The sequence below is a fragment of the Protopterus annectens genome, chromosome 9.part0 (genome assembly GCF_019279795.1).
Source record: "Protopterus annectens isolate FY-2018-M chromosome 9.part0, PAN1.0, whole genome shotgun sequence".
Classification (NCBI taxonomy): Eukaryota; Metazoa; Chordata; order Ceratodontiformes; family Protopteridae; genus Protopterus; species Protopterus annectens.
In genome coordinates this window covers 1,525,521,626-1,525,548,850 of record NC_056743.1, presented here as the reverse complement: position 1 = coordinate 1,525,548,850, position 27,225 = coordinate 1,525,521,626, and the positions used below count along the sequence as shown (strand labels likewise).

At 42.0% G+C, this 27,225-nt stretch overlaps 1 protein-coding gene across 1 annotated transcript in view; it reads right to left on the bottom strand.

Annotated features, from left to right (window-relative positions):
• ATAT1 (alpha tubulin acetyltransferase 1) overlaps nt 1–27,225 on the bottom strand; it is a 920,612-nt gene that overhangs the window by 454,407 nt on the left and 438,980 nt on the right. The window contains exon 6 of the mRNA XM_044084476.1: nt 25,982–26,083. Within this exon, the coding sequence (XP_043940411.1) occupies nt 25,982–26,083 (102 nt within the window). The remainder of the gene's footprint in view (nt 1–25,981; nt 26,084–27,225) is intronic.

Here is a 27,225-nt window from a genome sequence, read left to right as displayed (position 1 = left end):
CTGAATAAAGCCCTGAAATGCTAAATTTACTAACTGTGTTTAAGAGGCTATATTTCAGTTCCTGAAGGTAATTCACAATAAAAAAGTACTTTGATACAAACATATGCATACCACCCCAATGTAATGTGCTCCTTCTGAGAAGGTATGCTACTTCTGACTTTGAAAGAGTCATAGAAATGTAATGGTAATATTGCTGTTTAATAGATTGATAATCAGTCAGAAGTTATCCTGTAACTACTGTTTGCTTTCACACATCACATGCCCCCCATACAATATACCTGGGTCTAGCCAAATTCTTTGACACTGTTTCCCATGCTGGTATTCCAAATAAACTTAAATGCCTTAATGCAGACCCATATGTTGTGAGACAGACAGCAAACTGGCTGACAGAATCCAGGTAATTAAAGCATCAGGTGCCACCTCAGAAAGTTAAAATGTGGGCATTTGTCAGAGTTCTGTAACTGGATCCCTTCTGTTCATTATCTACTTGTTTGATATCCAAACCACTAACCAGGACATTCCACTAATTACATTTGCCAGTGACTGTAAGCTGGTGCTGTCATTCTCTCAGCATCTCATACCAGAAAGAGCTAAATCATATAAGTTAATGGCATATTATGAAATGGGTCTAAGTTAAATAGAAAGAAGTGTAGCACTGCCATCTTCATTAAACAAAGCACAGTAACAGTTTACAATACAGCACGCACCCCACTCCAGAATGATACTGTCATCAGAGATTGCAAAACCCTTGTAGACAACTTTCACCTTTTGACCAGTATGCAACAACAGTATCAGGAAATCCTTCTGCTTAGCCCAGTCAATAAGCAAAGGGATCTCATTCAAGTCAAAAGAAGTTTTTATTCCTTTATACTCTAACTTTAATTGACCAGTTGTATGACCCACAGAAATACAACACACAGCTACAAAGACACCAGAGATTCCCAACTAAAAAAAAGATCACCAAACTAAAGGCCCTCATTTACCAAGACAGGCTTAACACTCTTTCCCTATACTACCGTCTCGTATGGACTCCAGTCTGACTACTGATGTCTACCATTCTGTGTTAGTGATGACATAACCCTCATTGATCTCCTACACCTCTACACAACAAATGGTTCCATAAACACTGAAACTTAAGGCTTGAATCTCCAACAGCAAACAAACAAAACTAGAAGACCAAATGTATTACTAAGTGCTTCCCCATCCCTGGCATATGTTACATAAAAAAACAAAAAAAAAAACAAACAAAAAATAAACAGAGTGATACTCGTGCTTATTTTAAACCAAAAAAAAGTGGATAAAAAATCTTAATGAACTTGTTATACCTGTATTTATATATCAACATCTGCATTCTGGACCACTGATTATGCACGATCCAGTGTTCCCTATTATCACCCTTCCTTGAAGTTCTCTCTCTTTCTCATTCATCTAACCATCTTGCTACACTATCTCCTCTATCACATTCATCTGATATTTTGCTCCACTTTTTCCTCCTCCCTCAGTACTTCTGCCCACATTCTTTTAATATCTAACTCAACCATTTTATCCCAGGGTACAGAATAACATTTCTGTTAAATCCTCTTCATCAAAGCATTCCAAATGTGTTCAACTTTTTTCATAAAAGGTGCTTCCTCTGAAGAGGTAGATGTTAAAAAAGTAACAAGACTGGGTGTAATCCCCTAACAAGTTTTGAGGATATTTCTGTTTTATCCTTCTCCCCGTAAAGCATGGCCAGTGGATATAAATCTGATTTTTTTTTTGCCTGCCTTAACATTAAAAGTGGCCAGATACCTTTTTAGAAGGATGAGCTCACTAGTAAAGCATCTACTCAAGCATATACTTTACTTAGAAAACTGTAGACCAAGGCTAATGTTACTAAGAATAGATGTTCCTTTACATGGATCAGGAGGTAAAACAAGTTGTACAAATGGATAGGAAGTTGAATTTAATTAACCCAGTGACCAGAACTCTCCAAAACACTGCTAAACAATAATGAAAATGTACACAAAGTCTAAGCCTGTAATTAGTAGTTAGCATCTAAAATGCACATAGGTTCTCATTTATGAAGATTCAAAGTCAAATAACAGAACACGTTAAACATGAACCTATGGACAGAGACTGCAGGGGGCACATTACAAGCAAAATGATAAAACATTTTAGAAGACACTAAAGGGAAAACAATAACTGTTAAGTATAACTGTTTCATTGCATATTATTTTTGTATAAAACATTTTAATTAACCGCATGTCATATTATACAACATTTTTATATAGTGTGCATTCAGGGGCATTTTAAATGTGGTGGGGAGTCTTTTCATTGACTGTTGTATATGTTAAAAATAATAAAGTAAACAAGTACCTTTTTAGGTTATAACAAATATTGTTTTTTTAGTATAACAAGAGAAGAAAGGCATAATGATTAAGGTGTCTACCTTATAGACACAAGGTGCAGGGTTTGATTCTCAAATGGGATAGCTAGTTATGCTTAAAATAATCCAACAAGGGCACTTAGCCTTGTACTAACCTATGAATCTATTTACAGATACAGTATTTTTTCCCAGTCAGGAAGCAGTGCATAGCTTATACTGCTACTATGGCTGTAGCTAGCCAGAGTATACAAAGTGGCTGCTACTAAAAATGGCATCATGATACATATAGGGAAAATGAATATTCAGTAACAGTACACAGTGGCAGCAACTGGATAAGATGGTGTTTGAGCACAGCAGCTTTAAGTGCAAAACCAACTAAATGACAGCTGCAGTGCTCAGTGGAATGCCAGCTGGCTCACACACAGGACCCAGGAAGTCAGGACCGGTGAGACCACCTTCACTAAGAGACCATTTACCAGCATAATACCTCAGGGTTCTGTGTTGGGACTGCTCCAATTTGGCATCTACTTCTCAGAGGTACAGGCTAATGTCAAGGGCCTTTGGCTGACCAAGTTTGCAGATGACTGCAAATTGGGAGCTATCATATATTCTCCCATGACACAAACATCTTACAAGAGGGCCTAATACAGACAAATGACTAGTGCCCAAGTCACAGATTAAAACTCCAAGAAATGCATTATAGTGCTTTTTGGGAAAACTGTCACCCAAACTAATTTCTCAATCAATAAGACACCTCTAAGAGTTGACCATGTAGTCAGGGATCTGGGAATACATGTAGACAGCAATCTGGCCTTTGACCAACATGTGGCCAAGGTAGTAAGAAAGTCATTCTATGTCGCCCAACGTATAATTAAAGGCATGGCATCCAGGTCCAAATAAGTCATAGTGTCATTTTAAATGGCCCTTATCAGACAAATTATTGAGTATAATTCCTCTTTCTATATGTACCTGACTAGAAATAACAGTTGGAATGTCCACAAAGGTTCCTAACCAAGACAATCCAGGGTGTAAATACATTGTCCTATAAGGATCGCCTTAAAACCCTATCTCTATACTCAGTCTTCTACAGGTTACTAAGAGGTGATCTATGTCTAGGATACAGGGCATCCTCAGATACAGCCTTGATGGACCTTTTGCACATCCACAAAACAAACAGCATCAGAACCACTAGATCCAAAGACTTACATTTTGCTTGTGACATAAACAAGACATACAGGCGACACAGATATGTGTCTCAGAGGATCCCCATGCCCTGGAAAAGGCATTCTATTCATGTGAAGTAGAGTCCGTTCCTAACCCTATTTAAGTGTAACTGTGACCAATGCACCTTGTGTTTGTAAGGCAAACACTTTAACCATTAGGCCACCCTCCCAACCCAATGGATGGGAAATTCGACAATCTGGCTGGGTCTGGCCACCATATCTCTGATAGGGGTAGGACAGTAATGGCCAAGCTAAGATACACCCCCTCACATAACATCTAGAAACTTCCTAACTAACATACTCCCTCCGAATATTCACCCATGATAGAGAGTGACACAACTGGATTGGTTGCACAGCTAGGCTTATAGTGGTCATTAGCCTAGTATACACCTATGAAACTATGAACATTGGTGCAAGAAAAGGAAACAATGAAAGTAGGGTATTTCCCCTGCAGCTATGAGAACGAAGAAATGAAATACATGTAACACAGAAGTAAAACATTGTAGCAAGATAATATGTGATAGGTAATATGAATTACAGTAAGATCTTAACAGAAAGAGTATACTTCAGAGTTAAGCCTTGGTAGTTATAATAGATCATTAGCATGCTAATGAACTGTTAGATTGGATAGATATTAGCAGTTTTATGTGACAGGACATTGCTGTATGACACAGAGATGGGGAGGAATTAGGGAAAGTATAAAGATACAAAAGTACTCATATTTATTTATTGCTTGTCTGTTTGCTTAAGTAGGCTGGACCAACAGGCTACCTTTGCACTATAACACAGATGGGACCTTATTTATATAAGGCAGCATGTTAACATACATGCAATGCAAAGAGGGAGAGACTGAGCCCGTATAACTCTGCCTGTTAAAAAAAACCACAGAGATTACACATGGAATATGTACAGTCTGAAACTGAAATTTGGGTAGCATAATGCAGTGGACAACCTGATGGCAGGGCACATGGCCATAAGTTATAATTTGTTTCGTACAACTAGTTTACAATTAAAGGTTTACACAAACACATTCTGAATGTGTATTGTGAAATAGCTAGTTAAGGAGGAAACCAAATTGCTGGTAAGTAAGACTACGCCTGATGAAGAGAGAAAGTGAATGTATTGCTTTAGGATCCAAGAAGAAATACGCCGCAATGAAGCATTCAGGAAACTGCGGAGGTGGTAGCAAGATAAAAAGTATTTGATGCAGAGAAACAAAGACTCCAGACTGGTGAACAACAATTATAACTCAAGGCCAAGTATCTTGCTTGTGACAGTTTTCTTTTTGCTAATTTTGATTGTAATTTGATTTTTTTTTCTAGTTATGTAGAGTTAATCTCATCCATCTGGATCATGATTTAGCATTTTCTGAAGTCAACTGCTGACCTCTCAGACGATTACTTGCTTAACATGAAAACATGGTATAAAGTGTATTTTCCTGACAGGGTAGGTATGATTAACTGGTGTGAGAAAGAAGGGTTAAATATGCAGTCTGAAGTGCTAGGGTGGCCGCAGTGGTGCACCAGTTAGTGTTGCTGCCTCACAGCAAGAGGTTCTCTGGTTCAATCCTCGGATGGGGTGCCTTCTGTGCGGAGTCTGCATGTCCTCACTGTGGTCGCGTGGGTTTCCTCCAGGTTTCTGAAATAAATGGGTTGTAATGATTGACATGTGACCAATTAAGGATTGTATTTAAGCATTTGCTTAGGATTTTTCATGGTTTTGACTTGATAAAGCCTGGAAGGATCCGGGCGAAAGCGCTTGTCTTTAATTCTTGCACATTTGTCTTGTCACTTGGAATAAAGAAGATTTTGAACTGCCATCTGAATTATTGTCTCTGCTGGTGGCTTGGATATCTTTTTTCCTTGGTCCTTGTTCCTTTTACTGTGGTTTCCTCCAGGTGCTCCGGTTTCCTCCCACATCCCAAATGCATGCTGCAGGTGGATTGGACACTCTAAATTGGCCCTAGGCGTGAGTGCGTGTGTGTGTCTTCTGTGGGAGGTTGGGTGCTGGGCTGGCAACTCAACACTGTAAAACTCCACTGCCAATCATGAGTAGACAGGTGATCCTCTGTGGCAAGCCCTAACCAGGAAAAGCCAGAAGAAGACACAGTCTGAAGTGCTAAGCAAATAACTGGGTGAGTGTGATGGAGTCAGAAATAGCATTCCTTAGTAGTCTAGACTGTTGCAATTTAAGGTAAAAAGATTTTGCCTTTACTGGCAATGAATATTTTTTAAGAGACTCCTAGAATAACAACATGCCAATTAACTGGAATGTGAATTCAGAATCTTGAATGGCTTTCAGTGAGTTCTTTTGGATCTGATGGCATTCTGCAGCAGGATTTAGCCATGACACAGTTTTATTCTGTTATGTAGGGTGAGGAGTTTTCACCCGCCGCATTTGCCCAGTGGTTATATGAGCTTCATTTAACTGGCCTTTTCATTCTATCAGGGGGCTGAGAACCATGCATCCCCAGGCAAGAATGATATGATCCACTTGTTCCTGCCTGTGTTCCCCTTCTATGGCAAGAGATGGGTGGTAATTATCAAGCCAGCTTACCAGTCTGATGGAGCAGCCTCCCCTCTCCCAGTGGAGCATCCCAGTCCCTTGTGGTGGCTCACTGAGTTCTGCTCTCATGGTGTCAGCTGCAGGGATTGTACCTCCATATGCTCTCTTGGCTTATGTGTATGTGCACAGGAAGCACATGCTTACAGACTTGTGCTTTGCAACTGCAAGTGCAACACCTGGTACTTTTGTTAGGTGTCACCCAAGTGGTGAGCTAGAACCACCTCTTCCTCCAGGATGGGCAAGTCAGTATGAGGTACTTAGTCCCAGCCTCCACTGCCTCCTTCTACAGGCGGCCAACCATCTATTTGAACTTGGATCACAGGTAGCATAAAAATTTATTCTGTATTAGAAGCAATGGACTGAGAAGATATTGAAGAATTTTAATGCACTCTGCCTATATAATACTAATGTAAAAGTATGTCAGATTATGATTTTCAGTTCTAATGACAACAGTTGTTCAGATCTGTTGTGAAAAGATCTATATATTCACTTCAGAACCTTGAAATTCCGAAACATCGAATTTCATATGATCGAGACCATATGCCCGATGTTTCAGAATATCGAAATTCCGAAACAAATCCAAAAATTTAAATGTTTCTGCAGGTGGGCAAGCTCCCCTGCACCCCCCACACTCCCACTACTTAAATATTCCAACGCCGAGATCGCACTACAACGAGGAAAAGGGAAATCTCACATTCCGCACTATATGCAGATCTCCGTTCACAATGTTGGGATTCCAAAGGTTCAGTCATATGGTCTCAGCCATATGAAATTCGATCTTTCAGGATTTCGGTATTGTGAAGTGTAACTCTATATATATATATATATATATATATATATATATATATATATATATATATATATATATACACATATTTAAGTTTAGTGGATATGGGGGGCTGTCTCCACAATAAGGGAGTGCTTACATTTAATTTTTTCAACTGGTTGATTTCCTGACAGTTACATTCCATTAGTTGGCTCCTCCCCAAGTTGTAACTTAACAAGTCATAGAAGAACCTAAAAATTACCATAGGTGGGGAAACCCAGTAAGGAAATTTTTTTAATGACCCAAACAAGAAGTGTAGTGTTGTCTACACAAACAGTACATAACAGACAAATACAACATGTGGCAGCAGCTGGAAGCTGTTAAACTATGTTTGTGTTCCTGGATTTTTCTAGCTGTTTTAGCTACAGTTTTATACAGTTTTATGTTCTTTTCCACGTTTTGCTTTTAGCCTGAGGTTATCACTGCAATAGAACAGCAGGAAGAAATGAGGTAAAATTGTTGTTTGTCTTTGGAACTAACAGGACTTTGTATGTAGGGTTGCCAGCTGTCTGGCTTTTGACCGGACTGTTCGGTTTTCAGACAAATTGTCCGGTTAAAAAATTTCATCAAAACTGGACTCGTGAAGTCCGTTTTTTTTTTTTTTTGTGTTGCCAGATTCAGAACACAGAATTCTCAAAGCAATGAAAAAGTGTTATCATTTGTAAAGGTAAACATTGTTTTGTTAACGCTTGATTTTACTGCTTTCAAAACATTCAGTCTTATTTCACATTAATTCCTCTCTGCGGTATTATTTCACGTCTTTGTTTTGAGAATTCAGTATTTCGACTATTTTACATGTTGCCCTTTTTGGTGGTATTATTTCTTACACTGGAAACACAGAATTGTATAACTCTAACTTAGGTAGTTAGATGAGGCACGCTAATATGCAAGTTCTGCTCGGACAGTTCCAACACTAGTCTTTGCCATTTTCTGCCTTTGCTAAAAGGAATATTCCTGGTGTTTAACAACAGTTCAACTGTCCATAAATCTGTAGAACATCACTGACTTTGGTCTCATATTTTTTGCCGCATCCCTTGTAAAATTGTTGACTTTCTGGTATGTTATGTTACTGTCAGTCAGTATTGCCAGCCATCCGTGCCTACCTTTCTACAATTGGGAAAAAGCATGTGGCTGTAAAATCGGTTACTGTATTAACATTTTATGTACATTAATAAATCACAGATGCACAATAAATGAAATCCAAGGCAGAAGTATAAAATGACTCACATTCTGATGAAGTCCACTTCAGTGTGGATGAAAGTGCTTAATACGAACAAGTTTGTATAAGTTACGGTCTATTAAAGAAGTAATTTTATACTTCTGCTTTGGATTTCATTTATTGTGCATCCGTGATTTATTGATACCAGCTTTTTTTTTCTTCGTGTTTATTCTGTTGTCGGCAGCTGGTTTCGTGGTTTCAGTCAGTTTTATGTACATTTGTATAATATTTAAAATGTCCCTGACTTTGGGCCTTTCTTTCCCCATTTTGTTTCTCTTTGTCCCTGCTTCTTGAGCAAAGAAGTGCAGCTGTATCTTTTATAAGTTTACAGATATTTTTTTTTCTAAAAATAATTCTTTGCAGGAAATGTCCGAACACAAACACTACGTGAATGAAACAAAACTCAGAAACAAGTATATTTGCTGATTTTCTTGGTTATATACATCTGCAAAGGGGGCGAAGCCCATACCAAACACTATAAATAGATTTCAGTGGCAAGCAAAAGCTAGAGCAAGGATGGAGAGGAAAAAGTAAATGTATCCAGCTTGCTGCTTGAACGGGAGCATTTTTAGTGAAGAGAATGTTATGACAGACTATCAGTACATGATAACATGAATGATCATATAATACATGCATAATTACAGTTACAGTGACAAGAAATTGTTACAACATTCTTTTACATCTGGAAAATGCATCTTAATATATATGCTATCTAATGCTGTTAGCTTTCTAAGCCAATAGTACCGATATTTTACCACTGTACTGATTATCGAGTGCTGAAGTCTCAGGCATACGCCGCATACCGTCTGAAGTCCAGTTATTCAGCATTCAGTAATGCGTTGTGGTAGGTAGTACTCTTTTGTACTACTAAAAAAAAAAAAGAAAAAGCTAAAAACTGTAACTTTATACACTATTATCAGGAAACAACAACAGAATATAGTTGATATCAAAAGGCAGTAAGGCACTTAAGCTGAACTGTCTTTCTACAGTGGTTATGAGGACTGAAAACATACTTTTTATCTGTTTTTTTCTGGACTATCCACACAAATCAAATCAATTCTCTGCTCTGGTAGTCAGGAAAACACTGTACAAACTCCATTTTTTCTGTTTCAAGAAAGGAAACAGACTATCGGTGTTTGTTACAATTGGCTGATTTACTATGCTTTTTTACAGAAAAGCATAGTAAATAGGCTGAAAGCAGGCATCCGAAACAGAAAAAGAGGGCATTCCCATCAGCTGATGTCACAGTGATGTCACAAAATGGGCGTGGTATTGGTGGGAGAGTGGGTGGGAATGGGTGGAGTTATGGGTGATGCGAGGGGCATGACCTTAGTCCGGTTTTAGCCACAAAGAAACCTGGCAACCCTATGTTCTAAATACATTTCTATACATACGTCTTAGAAGTTTTGAATCTTCCTTTACTGCACGTTAAACTGCTGCTTTAATGATAACTGACCTTTATTGAAGTTCTTTAAGTATTGAGACTAGTATAGCAGAAAAAGAGTTAAGTACTCACCATAAATTGTAATCTGTGCTATTGATGTCATTATTCATCAAGGATGGGTCCTGGATCTGACCTTGGATCTGAGCTGGCAAAGTGAGCGACAGCTCCTGAGCTACTCCCTTACCCTTAACTTACTTCCTGTTACCCATAATCCTCAGATCGAGGTTGCTAAATAACTAACCCAGAGGAGACACTGTTCTTGCCCAAGAACAGCAGAACCAAATCCACCAATACTCCAAGAATCCCCTTATCACCAGAAGGAGGGGGACAGAGGGTGGGAATGTGATGAATAATGACATCGGACAGCACAGATTCCAAGTTATGGTGAGTACATGACTCTTTATCTGATGCTATCCATGTCATTATTGATCACGGATAGGTCAGTGTCCCCAGCTACCCAAAATTTCAGGAGGTCTCGAGGAAGGATATGCCAGAGCACAGAAGAACCAAATGAGGCTCTATCCCTAGATACCAAATCCAACTTGTAATATGTTAGAAAGGTATGAGGGTTTGAACAGGTGGCAGCAGCACAAATGTCATCTAAGAACATTCTTGCCCAGAATGCCAAAAACATAGCCACTGACCATGTAGAAAGAGCTTTAATAGGTCTAGGAAGGTCCCTGTGATCGCTCTCATAAATGTGAACTATGCAAAAAACTATCCAATGAGAGATGGATACTTTGGAAATGGCCCTACATCTCCTGGTCTGGGAGAAAGCCATGAAGAGCTGATCCAATATTCAAAAATCCTCAGTCCTCTTTAAGTAGAAATGTAACTCTCTATGGACATCCACGCAGTGTAGCTGATACTCCCCTCTGTTAGACAAGTTGGGAAAAAAACAGGAAGCTAGATATACTAATTTAGGTTAGTTTCCGAAGCCACCTTTGGAATGAAGGAAGGACTGGTTCTAAGGGAAACCCTACCCTTATGAAAAACCATGAAGGGAGGCTTTATACAAAGAGCTTGCAGCTCGAAAACCCTCTTGGCAGAGGTAATTGCCACCAAGAAGGCCATCTTCCAAGATAGAAACTTAATATCACAACTTGCAGCAAGTTGAAAGGGGAGTTGTGTCAGGGACTGCAGCACCAAGGTAGAAGATGGGTCTTTGAAGGGTGGGCCATAAGCAAGAACACCACTTTGAAAAAGGCCTTACAGAGCCTGGAAGAAAACATGGGGCTATCGCCCAGATGAAAGTTGGCAATACTATAGTTGCCAACTGCAGCTTAATCATCAAACAATTAGCCCTTTGCTGGAACAGAGAAGAGAGGAAGGATAATATATCTGAAACCAGAGTCGAAAAGGAATCTATGCCCTTCTGACGAACCCAAATGGAAAACTTTTTACATTTTTAGTGGAAGGCTTCTGAGAAGCTAAAATAATATCCTTCACTGGGGAAGGCAACCTGGTCTGGCTGACAATCACCTGAACTGGAATTACCAAGCTGTCAGCCTTAGGGATGTCAGGTTGGGAGGGGGAAGTCCCCATGGATGGGAAATGAGATCCTGAACTGGATCCACTATCCAAAGTGGATATTTCAGATGAGACCAGAGAAAGGAGAACCACGTCTGATGAAGCCAAAAGGGGGCAATGAGGATGAGGTGAACCTTCAGGTGACGGGATTTCTGTAGGACATTTGAGATGAGGGGTGTTGGGGATAGGAGTATAGGAGACCTGGTGGCCAATTGTGAATCAGAGCATCCCTGGGTGACTCCCCCAGTGGTGGGATCAAGGCAAAGGATTTGCTGCATTTGTGGTTGGCTGGAGATGCAAACAGATCGCAACATGGAGATCCCCATAGATCGAAGATCCAACTTCCCACTGACTGTTTCAGGGACCACTCATGGGGGCTCAGGATACACCTGCTCAGTTTGTCTGCTAGGACTTTGGAATCACCAGGTATATATGTTGCAAGAAGAAAGTGGGCCAAGGTCATTGCCCATTCCCACACTCTCATGGCCTATCTGCACAGAGGGTAAGATCGTGTGTCCCCTTTCTTGTTGATGTACCTGACTACTGCCATGTTGTCTGTCTGAATCGCCACTGTCCTGAGAGGAAGGAAGTCTTGGAAGGCTTGAAACATTAGTAGGATCACTCTCATCTCAAGGACATTGATGTGCAACTTGGTCTCTGAGGGAAACCATATGCCTTGGACTGTCCTTCCCTGGAAATACCCCCCCATGCCAACAGGGAACCATCCGTGGTCACCATGGCTTGGGGTAGCAAAAAGCAAAAGGGTCTCCCTAGCAGGAGATCATCGGTCCAGACCCACCTGCTTAAGTGTTGCTTGCAGACTCGAGAAATTAAAATCAGCATGGACATGGGGTGAAGACAAGCCAACCACTGTACCACCAGGGTCCACTGGAGCACTTGTATGTGATACCTGGCAAGAGGAACCAGCTGGATAACTGCCACCATTGACCCAAGGACCTGAAGTGTGAGATGGGCAGGGACACTGTCCCAATCCAGAAGGAGAAGAACCTGCTCCCAGATTGTGTCTACTCTGTGTGGAGAAAGAGCTGTAGTTTCTGACACCATGTCCAGAAAACTCCTATGAATTCCAGCCTCTGGCATGGAAGAAGTTGAGATTTCAGAATACTGACAGTAATGTGTAGATCTTGAAAGAGGTTTAGAGTGAAGTCTGTGGTTAGTGAAAGGAGATGCTTTGTGGGAGCTGTGAGGAGCCAAATGTCCAGGTATGGGAAGAGCTGAAACTCCTGCAGCCGGAGATGGACTGCAACCACTGCCATACATTTGTGAACATCCAGGGGGCTGTGGTGAGACTGAAGGGCAGGGTTCTAAACTGATAATGATTGGCCCTTAGCTGGAAGTGCAGAAATCTCCTGGAGTGCCTGTCTATTTTATGTGATAGTATGCATTCTTGAGATCTATCAAGCACATTCAGTCATCCTTTCACAGAAGTGGAAGAATAGACTGAAGAGTGACCATCTGGAACTTCGACTTCTTGACAAATAAATTCAGTTTGCTGAGGTTCAGAATGGGATGCAGGTCCCCTGTTCTCCTTGGCATTAAAAAGAAGTAAGAGTAAGGACTAGATCCTTGTTGTTCTGTTGGGAACCTCTGGATGGCCCTTTTCTGAAGTAGGTCTTGCACTTCTGAGAGGGCTAACTCCCTCTGGTGGGGTGGGACATCTGGGAATGACTTTTGGATTGGAAGGAGGTGATCAAAGGGTATAAAGTATCCCCCGGACACAATGTTTAGCACCCACTGGTCTGAGGTACTGGTGGCCCAGGCCAGGTGGTGCAAGGAAATAAGACTCCCGACTGCCTCCAGGGCAGGGCAGTTGGCAGCCTTTCAGGAACACTGTGTGGGTTTCTCTGAAAAGGCTTCTCAGAAGCCCTGGTTCTGCAAACCCCTTCTGCACATGGGCTGGTGTCTGCCATTGAATCCCCTTCCCCGACCAGAAGAAGAAGATTTCTGTGGAGAACCCTGGAGGGAAAGACTGTGACTTGCAAAACTAGAGTTTCTTACTACCCCTCTGAGTCTTAGAAAAGGATCATTGGGAAGTAGAAAACTTGATACCAACCGCTGACAAGGTATTACCCTCCTGCTCACTACGGGTCAAAGTGTCCTTGACTGAGGGACCAAATAAAGTAGAGCCATCAAATGGGGCATTAGTAAAGGATGCCTTGAATTTGTCCACAAACCTGCAAAGTTGAAGCCAGGCATAAAGTCTAATAGCAATGCCTGTACCCACCACTCGTGAGGTGGTGTCGACAATGTTCGGGATCAACCTCAATGAGGCATTAGTTAGGGAAGTGAGTTTGGATAGCTTCAGAGAAACCACCTTGAGGCTCTCCGGAGGCAACAACTCCAAAAGGGCAGAGGAAAGTTCCAAAACCAAATCCTTTTGTAGCCATGTAAAGTGTGCCATATAATTTGTAGTCCTCAATCCAAATGTAGCTGAGGCATACACATGCTTTCCGAACTGGTCAATCGCTCTAGACTCCCTGTTAGGAGGATGGACTGTATATCTCTGCTCCGCAAGCTCTTTCTTGGCGGCTGCAGCAACCACAATTGCATCTACCGGGACACGTTTACTCCAGAATGGTTTGTCCTTGGGGGGGGTAACGAACTTATATTCCCTCTTGGGGACCTGTTCAACTGTGTCCAGCTCCTTCCATGCCTTGTTGGTGATGAGATGGACTAACCTGTCCGCAGGGTGAGACACTCAGGAAGTAGATGGGCCCACCTCAAACACCTTCATGAACATGGACTCCTCGGAGGATGGGGTGAGGGAAGACCAATCTCCTCGTTCTTTTAGTATCTCCAGTATGTCACCAAAGGACACCTTCTCAGACAGTAGCCTGAGGGACCTGTCCCCTTCCTTGAAGTCTGTGTCTTCCATGAGCAACTCTTGAGGGGAGTCTAGGTGCCTCCTCTTGCACGTCTTCTTCTGAGGAGGCTCCTCCATCATGGGCTCAGGGGAGGACTTGGAGGAGGAGGGGATCCCCTATGGGGTTATGCCCTTCTGAAGGTAATCCTGGGGTGGCTGACCCTGGACCGATGATGCAGGCTCGACACCCAAAACAGAAGCAGAATAGGTAGGATACAGAGCTGCGGAAGAGGCTGCTGACCAACTGGAGATGGTCCTCTCTATCACACAGAAGGCAAATGGACTGGACAAAACCCCACCCTCCTCCCCACCAACCAAGACCGACTGGGGAGGGAAGGGAGACCCTAGCACAGTGCCAACATCTCCAGACGATATTGGCCCCAAGCTATCCAAGGCAGAAGCCCCCAAAAGAAGGGACTGGTGAGAAAACTCTAGACCAGAACCCCCCTGATGGCCCCCAGGGACATCATGGGTCCGAGGCAAGGCCAGTGCAGTGGGCAAGTGGATTGAGCCAGCCAGGGAGCCAGGAGGCATGGGGGTGGAGTCACCACCGATGACAACTGCCTATCCTTAGACAAGCTCTGACCCTGGGGCGCAAAACTCTCAGGAGTTGGGCGGGAGGAGAGGAGATCAGAGGTGGATGAAATGCCCCTTTTCAAGCAGCTAGGGGATGGCAACAGACCCAGTTCCATTTGGGCTTTAAGAAAGCTCCTCATCATCTGGTCCATATCTGATGGGAGCAAACTCCTAGTGGATCGAGAGGAGACTGAAGAATGGCCAGAGAGTATTAGGGGTCCCTGGAAGACGATCTGTAGACTTCCTCGGATCTGATAGCTAGGAGGTGGCTGGGGAGTCAATAATAATGACAGGCTCCAAAGGAGCCAATGGACCCGAAGGCCCAGATGGATCCACAGACAGGCTTTCCCACCGATGGATCTGACGAGGCTGTCGGAGCTGTGGGGGATCTCGAACGTGTCAGATCTGAGGACCTCCCAACTTCAGAGGAGTCGGATCTGGCAGAGGGAGCCAAGGCTTTTGGTGCAGATGACCCTGGATCTGATGCCCCCGAGGCTGGACTCAGACCCAAAGCATATGGATCCAAGAGCCTGGGGTGTTTTTCAGGGGACTCCAATGAGGAACAAGGCTTCCTCTTGGGATGTGAAGAGGCCTTAGAGGGGGAGCCTGAAACCAGGGGACGCCCTTTGGCCAGACTTTTTAAAAGAAGTTTGTTCCTCTGGTCTAGGAGAGCCCTGGGATTGAATCCTGCACAGATGTCACATTCAATCTGTAAATGGGGCTCCCCTAGACAGTAGATGCACTCCTCCTGTGTGTTGGCAGAGGAAAGTTTCTGACCACATGAAGAGCAGTGTCTAAACCCAGAAGGTTTCTCTGCCATCACGAAAAACCCCACACAAAAAGACACACCCACACACCAAGCACTCTCACACCAAAGGGAGGAGAAGAAAGAAAAGGGAAAAGGGCAGGAAAACCCTAACACCAGTGACAGACTAACTGGAGGGAGGAAATTAGAAGTTATGTACCTACCATAACGTTCCATGTTAGTTGTCTTCTCTCGCCTTCTTTCTTGCTGGATGGGTTCGGAGCCGATCCTCGGCTCCGACTCGGCACTTGCTAAGCTCGAGAGTCACTTTTACCAGCTCGAGGCAGCCCCATATCCCATGACGCAAGGCGGTAATTACCCAGATCTTGTTTGGTATCGAGAGGAAAAACTGCCTATAAAAACTTTCCACTAAGGAAAGAGAAACACTAACCTAAAAAGGCTGTCATGGAAACCAGGTAATCAAGGACAAGAACTATCTGGTGTCCAAGGAAGAAGAATCTTCCAGAGAAAAAGGGGAGATCAAGGTCTGTCCAGGCTAGGGGGACAGGAGGGAGGGACGCAAGAAAGAAGGCGAGAGAAGACAACTAACATGGAACGTTATGGTAGGTACATAACTTCTAAATGTTAAGTTGTCAATCTCGCCTTCATTCTTGCTGGATGGGACCGCGTCCATAGCACCTCTATCCTGGGTGGCTCAATGGAACAGACTCTTGAGAACAGTGGAACCAAAGCTTGCCCTGTCCCTGGAGGCCAAATCCAATTTGTAATGAGAAACGAAGGTATGAGGAGTAGCCCAAGTGGCTGCTGCACAAATAGTATCTAAGGGTAGTCTAGCCTGAAAGGCTGTAGAAGTGGCTAGACCTCTTGTGGAATGAGCTTTAGGTTTTGAGTTCAGCTGCTTGCCCCTAAGCTGATAAATGTCAGAAATGGTGGAAGATAGCCATCTAGATAAGGTCACTTTAGAAACAGGGAGACCTTTCCTATTTTCAACATAAGACAGGAAGAGCTGATCGGACTTCCTAAATTGCTTTGTTCTGTCCAAGTAATATCTAAGTTGGCGATGAACATCTAGGTAATGCAATTTTTGTTCCGCCCTGTTAGAATAATTTGGAAAAAATACAGGGAGATCAATGGATTGGTTTAAATTTGTCTTAGAAGCAACCTTGGGCAAAAAGGATGGGTTGGTTTTCAAGGATACTCTGTCTTTGTGGAAGACCAAATAAGGGGGACGAACACAGAGGGCATGAAGTTCAGACACTCTTCTAGCTGAGGTAATAGCGACTAGAAAAAGTGTCTTCCAAGAAAGAAACTTTAATGAACATGAAGCAGCCGGTTCGAAAGGGGGAAGTATCAAGGATGTCAGCACTAAATTTAAGTCCCACTGTGGTGGAGGGTCTCTAACAGGGGGTTTAAGAAGGAACACTCCTTTGAGAAAGGCTTTACAAAGTTTGTGGGACATAATGTTGTGGTCTGCAAAGCCGACATGGAAGTTCGAGATTGCAGCCAACTGAACTTTGACTGTGGAAGACGAAGAACCTGAGTGAAAAATTTCCGCAAGGAAATCCAAGACCAACTGAATAGGGGCAGTAAAGGGGTCTATGTTCTTAGATATTGCCCAAAAAGAGAAGTGTTTCCACTTGCTAGAATAAATCCTCCTGGTAGAGGACTTAAGAGAAGCTACTATGATATCTCTAATGGGGTTAGAGATCATAGGAAGCCTGGCTAAGGAAGGAAGTGGAGCAACCAAGCTGTGAGGTTGAGGGAAGGAATGGACCGGTGCAGATGACCCGACTGGTGGGTCAGAAGATCTGGAACTGGGTCCAGATGCCAAGGCCGCACCAAAAGATGGCGATGAAGGAACGGGAACCAAATTTGTCGAGGCCAGTAAGGGGCAATGAGAATCATTTTGGCTCTCAAGACGGTAGCTTTCTGGAGTACTTGTGGTATCAAAGGAAAGGGAGGAAAGGCATAAAGAAGTCCCCGGGGCCAATCTTGGGTAAGAGCATCTCTGGGGGGATGGCCCGGAAGTAGGAAGAGAGAGAAGAAGTCTGGGCATTTGCTGTTTTGGGGTGTAGCAAAAAGATCGCAGCATGGGCGGCCCCACTTCTGAAAAATCTCCTCCACAATGGATTGCTTGAGAGACCACTCGTGAGGCATGAGAATAGCTCTGCTCAATCTGTCCGCTATTATGTTGGTTCTCCTGGGGATATGCGTTGCTACCAGAAACCAATGAGAGGAGATCGCCCATTGCCAAAGTCTGAGAGCTTCTCGACACAAGGGATAGGACTTGGTTCCGCCCTGCTTGTTGATGTACCACACGACGGACATGTTGTCCGTGTGAACTGCAATAGTCCCTAAAGGGAGAAAGTCGTTGAGGGCTTGCAACGTTAAAAGCACTGCTCTCATCTCTAGGACATTTATGTGCAGGTGGTATTCGAACGGTTGCCACGTGCCATGAACCATCCTGCCCTGATAATGCCCCCCCCACCCGATCAGGGAGGCATCCGAAGTGACCGTGGCTACCGGGGCCGGGGGAACAAATGGTCTGCCCTGATGAACTAGAGGAGAGGAAATCCACCAGGATAGATGGTTCTTGCAGGTTTGTGTCACCAGAATCTTGTGATGCATGGGAAGCTGCTGGAAGGACCATTGGGTGAACAACATCCATTGCAGGAGATGCATGTAAAAGCGGGCCAGAGGAAGAAGTGTTATGGCAGCTGCCATGAGGCCCAACACTTTCAGGACCAACCTGGCTTGTGCCCTTTTGCTGGATAGAATGATCCGAACGTGGTTTTGAATATCTAGGATTCTCTGAGTTGTTAGGTTTGCTGACATCCGAGTAGTGTCTAGATTTGCGCCTATAAAGGTAATAGATTGGCAGGGCGACAAGGAAGACTTTTCGAAGTTGTGAAGACTAAAAATTAGAGTTTTTAGACACCTAAAACCTTACAAATAGCAAGAAAAATATCACTTACCAGGAGCTGGTAAAAAGAATGACCTCATTAGCGAAATGGCAAACGAGATCTGGGTAATTACCGCCTTGCATCATGGGATATGGGGCTGCCTCGAGCTGGTAAAAGTGACTCTCGAGCTTAGCAAGTGCCGAGTCGGAGCCGATCCCATCCAGCAAGAATGAAGGCGAGATTGACAACTTAACATCAACTATTAACTCTAACAACTAACACTAAAACTAGCACTAAAACTTCTAAACAAAGAGAAAGGTGAAGAAAGGTAGAGAAGGGCGGCCACAGTGGTGCAGCAGTTAGTGTTGCAGCCCCACAGCAGGAGGTTCTCCGGTTCTATCCTCGGCTGGGGTGCCTTCTGTGCGGAGTCTGCATGTCCTCCCTGTGGTTGTGTGGGTTTCTTCCAGGTGCTCTGGTTTCCTCCCACATCCCAAAGACATGCTGTAGGTAGATTGGATACTCTAAATTGGCCTTAGGCAATAGTTCGGGCATGTGTGTCCCTTCTGTGAAAGGTTGGGCATTGGGCTGGCAACTTGACACCATAAAACTCCACTCCCAATCATGAGCAGCCAGGTGATCCACTGTGATGACCCCTAAGTGGGAAAAGCCAAAAGAAGAAGAAGAAGAAGTGAAGAAAGGTATAGAAGTAAGTAGAAAACACTTATCTAACCCAAAAACTGAGCTCGAGCTGCTAGGAATGTGTATGTTCAAGACTGCAGCAAATGAGATCCGAGGATTATGGGTAACAGGAAGCAAGGAGAGGGGAGGAGCTCAAGCACAGGAGCTGTTGCTCACTTTGCCAGCTTGGATCCGAGGTTGGATCCAGGACCCATCTGTGATCAATAATGACACGGATAGCATCAGATCTTGCTAATTATCAGTTACACCCCTCGCTATATTACAAGAACCCTTTTTTATTATTCAGCTGATCAAAGCTGTCTGAACTTCCTGACTACATGAACTTTGATTTGGAACTAACTGTGGAATTTACAAGTGGATTGTGGATTTGTGTCCAGTTATAGCTGAGGATAGTTGGAGTACTTGTTATATTCTACACTGAAAAGCTGCTATAACTGGGACTTTTTGTGTTTAAGTGGTTGCTGCTGCTGCTGCTGTGTTCTGGAGAGCTGTTTCTTATGTTGGGCAGGAATCATTATTCTTCTATGTCTGCCTCTTGGAAAAGGAACTTGGATAATTAGAACCCTACTTGGACATTTTAAGACCTGTACATTTACTTAAGCCTACTGCAGTCACTGTCTACTAACTGGCTCATGTACTGCACTCTGCTTTATTATCTGAATGTGCTTCAGCATTTTCAGCCTGGTCCCAGTCTGTGATGTGGCACAGTCCGTATTTATTATTCTATATGAGCTATCTACTGAGGGTTGTTGTCACAGATGAGTATGTTGAACATTTGCTAGTTCCAGTTTGAATATGCTGATTATGGGAACTTAACTGTTTCAGCTACACATCTAAACTATCTCTACCTGGATACTGGTCCAATGTGACTAATTAGAACTTATCTCTCATTTGTTAGGTCAGGCTTTTCTCCACATAATTCAGTACTCATTAAGACCATGTTGTTTCCATCTTCTCTAACTGTGGTTCTGGTTACCTTGATTTTCAAAAACATCTTTGGATGTGACTCTCACAAAATTATTAAAAGTCTCAAGTCTTCCTTTAGCTAGGAAAGTTACTGAGAAAGTGGTCTATACGGAACTGCATTTCTATTTGGTGTCACATGTCCTACTATATCCATGTCAGTCTGAATTTTGAATGAGGCACAACATTGAGACAACCCTTACTTGATTGGTTAATGACATCCTGATGGTGAGGGATAAAAGAAAACATCCAGTCTTGATCCTGCTTGATCTACTGGAGCTTTAGATATTGTGGATACTGGGATTCTGATCAAACATGTATAACAGTGAGTAATTTGGTACAGATTTGGACTAACTTTGTTTCTACACATCTAGCTGTACCAAGCATGTGCTATCAGGGCTGAATTCCTCCTGTTTTTTTTCCATTGGATGGTGGTGTACCCCAAGATTTGATCTTGGCTTCCCTGTTATTAAAAGTCAACATATTGTCACTAAGGAAGGATACTGTAAAGAGAGAGCATTTCTTATCAATGATACTCTGATAATATCCAACTTTACTATTCCTTTTTCATAGAGATTATGCCTGATTCTTCCCCTGTGAATTGCTGTATGGATACCATCCTGGACTGGTTGATGTATAATCAACTGAAACTCAACCCAGCTAAGACTGAGGCAATGCTAGTCCATACTACAGTACAGTCGATGTATCAAATTTTACTGTGCTCCAACCACTAATTATTTACGGTGGGAATCAGTATTTGTGAACTGGGTGTTATTCTTGACAAAAGGCTGACACTTGGTGATTAGATGCTGGCTGTCATTAAAGGAATACTCTGCTTTGGAACTCAAAAAAATGTTTTTTTTTTTTTATTGTATCTTTTTTTCTGAGCTATTTTAATGTGCTGAAATAATTCCAGGACTTTTGGATTTTCCCGGTTAGGGGTCGCCACAGCAGAACTCCGGTCCGCTAATGATTGGCAGTGAATTTTTATGGTGTCGAATTGCCAGCCCGGCACCCAACCTTCAAAGAAGGCACACCCATTCACGCATGGACCTACCTGCATGTCTTTAAATTCACTCAACCGCGGGGAGGACATGCAGACGCCACACAGAAGGTACACCAGCTGAGAATCAAACCGGAGAGCCTCTTGCTGTGAGGTGACAATGCTAACTGCTGCACCACCGTGGCATATACTGAAATAATTCCAGGTAGTTTTTCCAAAAAAAAAATTGACTGACAATGGGTCCTGACACATTCACATGACTTTGTTTTTGTGCTTTCCAGTTTCTTTTCCAGAATACACTTCATCTCCCTTTTATATTAGTCATGCTGGACATAAGGAAGTGAGGATGTTTCCATAGTCCATTAAGATGCATTGCTAACAGTATAAATAACGTGGCAACAGTATAAATCACATGTACTTGATACACCTTCTGTAGCATGAGTGCTTGCATTTTACTCCTGAATGAACATCATATACATTTCTTTCACATCCTGTTACAAGCCACTCAAAGCAATTTTACAGTTCTAGCCAAAGAAAGCAGCTACATTCCAGGCTTTTCTAAGAACTGTCATTTTGTATTTCTTTGTTGAGCACTAACTGACCTTCTCCCATATTCTTTCTGAGGCTTCAAAGCTTTTGCTGTAATTATCCAAGAGCTTTTAACACTTCAAAGGACATGTTTTATTTATTTAGTTACATTTGTTTATTAGATAAACGCACTGATTTGATAATGAGTCAGTGGTTAGCTATGGTTTATCCCCTGGTTTTAGCAAAAGATTCTGATATGGCTAAGACAGCAGAGTAGTGCCTCTGGATTTAACACTCCAGCTGTGTGCATTTATTTCTTATGTTGTCTGCATTCACATAGGTTATTTACATACCTTTTGGCTTAGGGACTCCAACAACTATTCCCAGTGTTTGGTTCAATGCCGTCTGCTAGAAGAATGACAGTAAAATGACATAAGGACCTCAGCTCTGCATTTAATACAATAATTCCAGAACTTATTCACTTGAAACTCTCCCAGCTTTCCATTCCTGTCTCCCCTGTCAATGGATCATCAATTTTCTGACCAATAGGAAACAGCAGGTGAAACTGGGGAAATTTACATCTAGCTATCGCACAATCAATATAAGTGCCCCTCAGGGATGTGTACTCTCCCCTTTGCTATTCTCCCTCTACACTAATGACTACACCTTTAAGGACCCCTCTGTCAAACTTATTAAATACTCAGATGATACAACTATCATTGGCCTCATCAGGAATGGTGATGAGTCTGCATAGACATGAGAGGTTGAGCAGCTGGTCCTTTGGTTTAGTCAGAATAACCTGGAGCTGAACACTCTTAAAAATGTAGAAATGACAGTGGACTTTAGGAGCGGTACTGCAATATTAACCCCCCCTTATATTTAATACTGCTGTGTCAGTTGTGGAATCCTTCAAGTTTTTGGGATTTATAATCTCCAGGGACTTGAAGTAAGAGACCGTTGTATGGTCCTTCATAAAAAGGACACAACAGTGAATGTACTTTCTGCGACAGCTGAGGCAGTTCAACCTCCCACAGGAACTGTTGATTCAGTTCTGTACAGCAGTCACTGAGTCTGTTCTCAACTCATCCATAACAATGTCAGTGTGGTTTGGATCTCTGTCTAATCATGACAAAAATAGGTTACATCGAACAGTCAGGTCTGCCGAAAATACCATTGGTGCTAGTCCCCTCTTTACAGGAACTGTGCTATTTCAGAGTCATGAAAAGGGCAGGGAAAATCATCACTGACCCTGCACATCCAGGCCACCATCTTTTTGAGCTATTACCATCGGCCAGGCATTATAGATTAATATACATCAAAACAAGCAGATATAAGAACAGTTTTTTCCCCCACAGGCCATCAAGTTCATAAACGATTAACTCAGCTTATTAGGGTGGGGTATTCTTTTTCCCAAGCCTCCAAGTATTGTTAATACTTGTTTCTTTTAGAGTTTATTGCAGCATTTCTTGCACTGAGTTGTACTTTGCACCTTGTATATATATGTATATATATATATATATATATATATATATGTATATTTACATTTACATTTTTTTGGCATGTTTTTAATAGTTGTATGTATGTCATTTATGTAATTCATACTTAGAGAGTCAATGAAACTGGAGTCATATTCCTTGTATGTGTGCATGCTTGGCCAATAAATGTGATTCTGATTCTGATAATGTGTTAGATTAATATTATGTGCCATATAGGAAAAGGTTTAGTCCTTAGGAAAGGAAACTCATGTTTATGATGGCTTCCAGAAAATATTCCCAGTTGTTTAGGCCACCAAACTTAGAAACAATTATGTTGACAGATGAAATTTCAACAGAGGCACAGTGTGATGGGCTTCCATGCAAAAAAAAATTTCTTTCTTTTGATGTGGTTAGTAAGCAAAAGAATAGATGAAGAGCTAGTTCAAGAGATTAAAAAAAATGGACTTTGCCTCATCATTTAATTTACTGTGAATAACCAATACCCAAATGCTGCAACTACATTTACGTATTATTTGATGAAAGAACACAAGTCAAAAGTCTTTCACTTACTAATTTTGCAGACACTGCAAAGCAGACTGCACTGCTGCCACCCCCAACATTATAATTTTCCCGATAGGGGCTGCACACAGCCTACAGCTTGTTTAGAGATAATGGCTAAGTACTAAATATAAACAAATATAACATTCTTGATTTTGGGAAGTATGTACAGTATGTTAGTAATTGTTTCTGGAGCTTTTCTCCCAGGGCCTCCACTGAAAATGGGCAGATCTGTCCAGTCAGACCTCCCCGGTAAACAAATGTAAAATAAATAAATAAGTCGTCCCTACCATATGCTGCACTAAGAGAGTACCACTGTTAGAAAGGACCTTGGTACAACTGGGGATGACAGCCCCTTTTCTGACCATTAGGTTGCACAGTAATGAGAAGACCTTCAGTCTAACTTATATGATACTAGGAGAACTGCAAGTTATCACTGTCTCTCCTACACCCTCCTCCTGTCCATTTAACCACTCAGCGCAATATTCCCATTTATAGTTTCTTATCAAAATATCTCATTAAGCTGGAGACGATGCAAAACTTTATTATTAAGAGGGCTGAAATACTTGGCAACCTAACCAGTGCTGCTCAGACAGACTGAAAGAGCTGTCCTGCTTTGTGCTGTCATGTTATCTCCTGAGGGGAGATATATGCCTTGTTTTTCAGGCTGTGAAAAGCCCTCTTCTCTTTGAGGCTCTATATTTTTAATGAACCATTAGAAGGACTAAAACAAGCATGAAGTTAGTCAACCTTAAAATCTCCATAAACAATGGTAAGAACCTATGCGCCCACCCCACTTTAAAATACACCTCTCTTTTCTTGAATCAATGCCAGCCTTTTCAGATGTATAAAAGACACCTTGATGAACACACCGGTACATTCAATTTCAAATAAGAATAACAGACAATAAGCTTCTTGAAGGTCACTGGACTTTAAGCTTATCATGCACCTCTGTATCTAATCTACTGCACTTTTTAAACTTTTGAAGTGCACTGCTTTTTGATGCAGTTTTACTTGCATTTCCTGTAATATATAAAATCAGCTACAAAACACACACCTAAAACTGCAGACCCATGCTGAGTAATTCACTGCTTTTCTTGGTTGTAGATTCATTTAGATCTCAGACTTAGGTCTACAGGGTATAACAAGATACCTCAAAGGACAACAATGGGATTCTATTATTAAATGCTCAACTTTTCTGTCCCTATTTACTGTCCCTGCTATGAACAAACAAAAATACAGCATTTTAAATTGACTGTTTCCTCTAGATTAGAACGGTACCTTACTGTACTGTGGTGGTTTCACTTTCAAAAAACTTTTGTCCCGCCCTTGCTGCAGTTTCCAATTCACAGATGTCATCAAGGCTACTGAAGACAGGTAATTTTCTGGCCATTTCCCATCCCCAAACTGGCATCACCACTAACATCCGAAAAACCCACCCATGCTGTGATGTCACAGCTCCCGGGTCCTTCCCCTACTCATACAGAAAGTAAAGGCTAGAACAAGGAAACAGTATATGAGTCAAGTCTCCTGCTTTGAGCTGTCAATTACAGTAGGTAACAGCTCAAATTACCCTTAGCACTTTGACAGCTAGGGAAGTTAGGTGTGAAGGGGGATGGGAGATGAGTCAAACTAGTACAATTCAGGCTTTGCAAAAGACTGCAGTTTAGCCATTCTGAAAAGAAGCAGCAGTAAAAATCACTTTGAAAGTCTGTTCTGTGGCATTTGCACTGTCTGTGTTTTAAGTAGTCACTGAACGGCATGAACTGTTACTTAAAACTGACTGAAAGACTCATTGTATGCATGTAAAATCAATGCAGTGACAGGAGCTTTAGGAAGAAAGAAGCCTGCATGATGTAATTTTTTTTACAGACAAGTACTGTATTGTGGACCTAGAGGCAGACTAAACAATTGGAATTACTTCAAGATGCCAGACCCCATGTGGTCAGACTGAGAAATTACATATACAAATATTTAAAAACCTGAAAGTAGTCCCAGAGTGGTGTTAAAATGTAGGAAACACCAAACCATGATGAAATTTGTTTGTATCTTTTGAATTTTCCCGGTTAGGGGTCGCCACAGCGGAATGCCGGTCCGCTAATGATTGGTAGTGGATTTTTACGTACCAGGTTACCAGCCCTGACGCACAGCCTTCAACGAAGGCACGCCCCATTCACGTATGCCGCCACACAGAAGACGTTCTAGCTGAGAATCATACGGGACAACATCTTGCTATGAGGCGACAACGCTACCGCAGCACCACCACCGCAGTACCAAACCATGATGAAATAAACATGTTTTTTGAGTCTGTGGGTGCGGTTCTCCTTTAAGCCAGCAACAGTAGGAGAAAGTCATCTCCTACAGCACAGCCTGGCAACAACATGTCTCTGCATTTGCTCAGTTTACTGAAGTGTCCTGACAGCAAGCTGAATGCCAAAGGAAATTAAGTACCTGTGGAACTGTGTCTCTTAGCCTGTAATGCTTCCTGAGGAAAGAGAGGAACTTTTCTGAAGGGCGATCCACTGCTAGCTGACATGGCTCCACATTCTCTCTCTGAAACAACAAACAGATATTGGTTAAAAACAGAAAATAAGACATCTAGTTTATATAATTATTTACCAAGCAATGCCTTATCACTGTAGGTCACTGGTAAAGTAAAAAGGCATGATGCTGAAGGTTACCACTGGACACCTTTCAAGTGGTTTCCTTGAATTGATTGTAGAACTACTTTAAAAACACATAGTTATGGCTGATAAAGCATTCCAAGGATTTCCAGAAACATAAAGAAAGGCATACCCATAAGCAACACAGCATACTGTATATTTATACTTGCTGCAGGAAGACGAAAATATATTGGGTTCTACTGCCCAGATAAGCTACATGCTAAATTCCAGCGTTGAATATGCATTAAGATAGTTTAATGCCTTGTCTGAAAGATGGCAACCCTAAGTTCCACTTGCCAGTTCTGCTGAATGCTAACCATGCCATACCACATGTCTAGAAATAATAAAGGTAGGATTTATAAAATTAAATATTAAACAATATGATATTAAAAAAAAAGAATGAAGAATAAAATCTGAAAAAGTAGGATTCTCATGAGTCCTTGCAAAACTCTCTTTCATTCACTACAGCTTTGCTCTACACCCCTCTCTGGTCAGGGTAGCCTGTAAACAGAACTAAATATGCATTTATATTTAGCCTCTCTCCTCCATATTCTTTAAAACAAAACCTTTAAAACTAGTTAGCCTGCTCTGGTAACACATACAAGTAAGTAAACGAGTAAAAAACAATGTTGACCTGTGTGCCAGACAGTAAATGAAATATTAACATATATACATATATAAATATATATATACATATATATATATATATATATATATATATATATATATATATATATAAAATAAAATGATATAGAAAATATATTCCTGTGTATGTGTAATGTGTATGTGTGTGCATATATGGTATCTACACACACACACACACACACACACACACACACACACACACACACACACACACACACACACACACACACACACACACACACACACACACACACACACACACACACACACACACACACACACACACACACATACACACACACATACACACCAGAAATTCTGGGGGAACCTCTAAACCTCTTATATGGTTCTAAAATAGTCAATATGATATGGAAAACAGGAGCTACA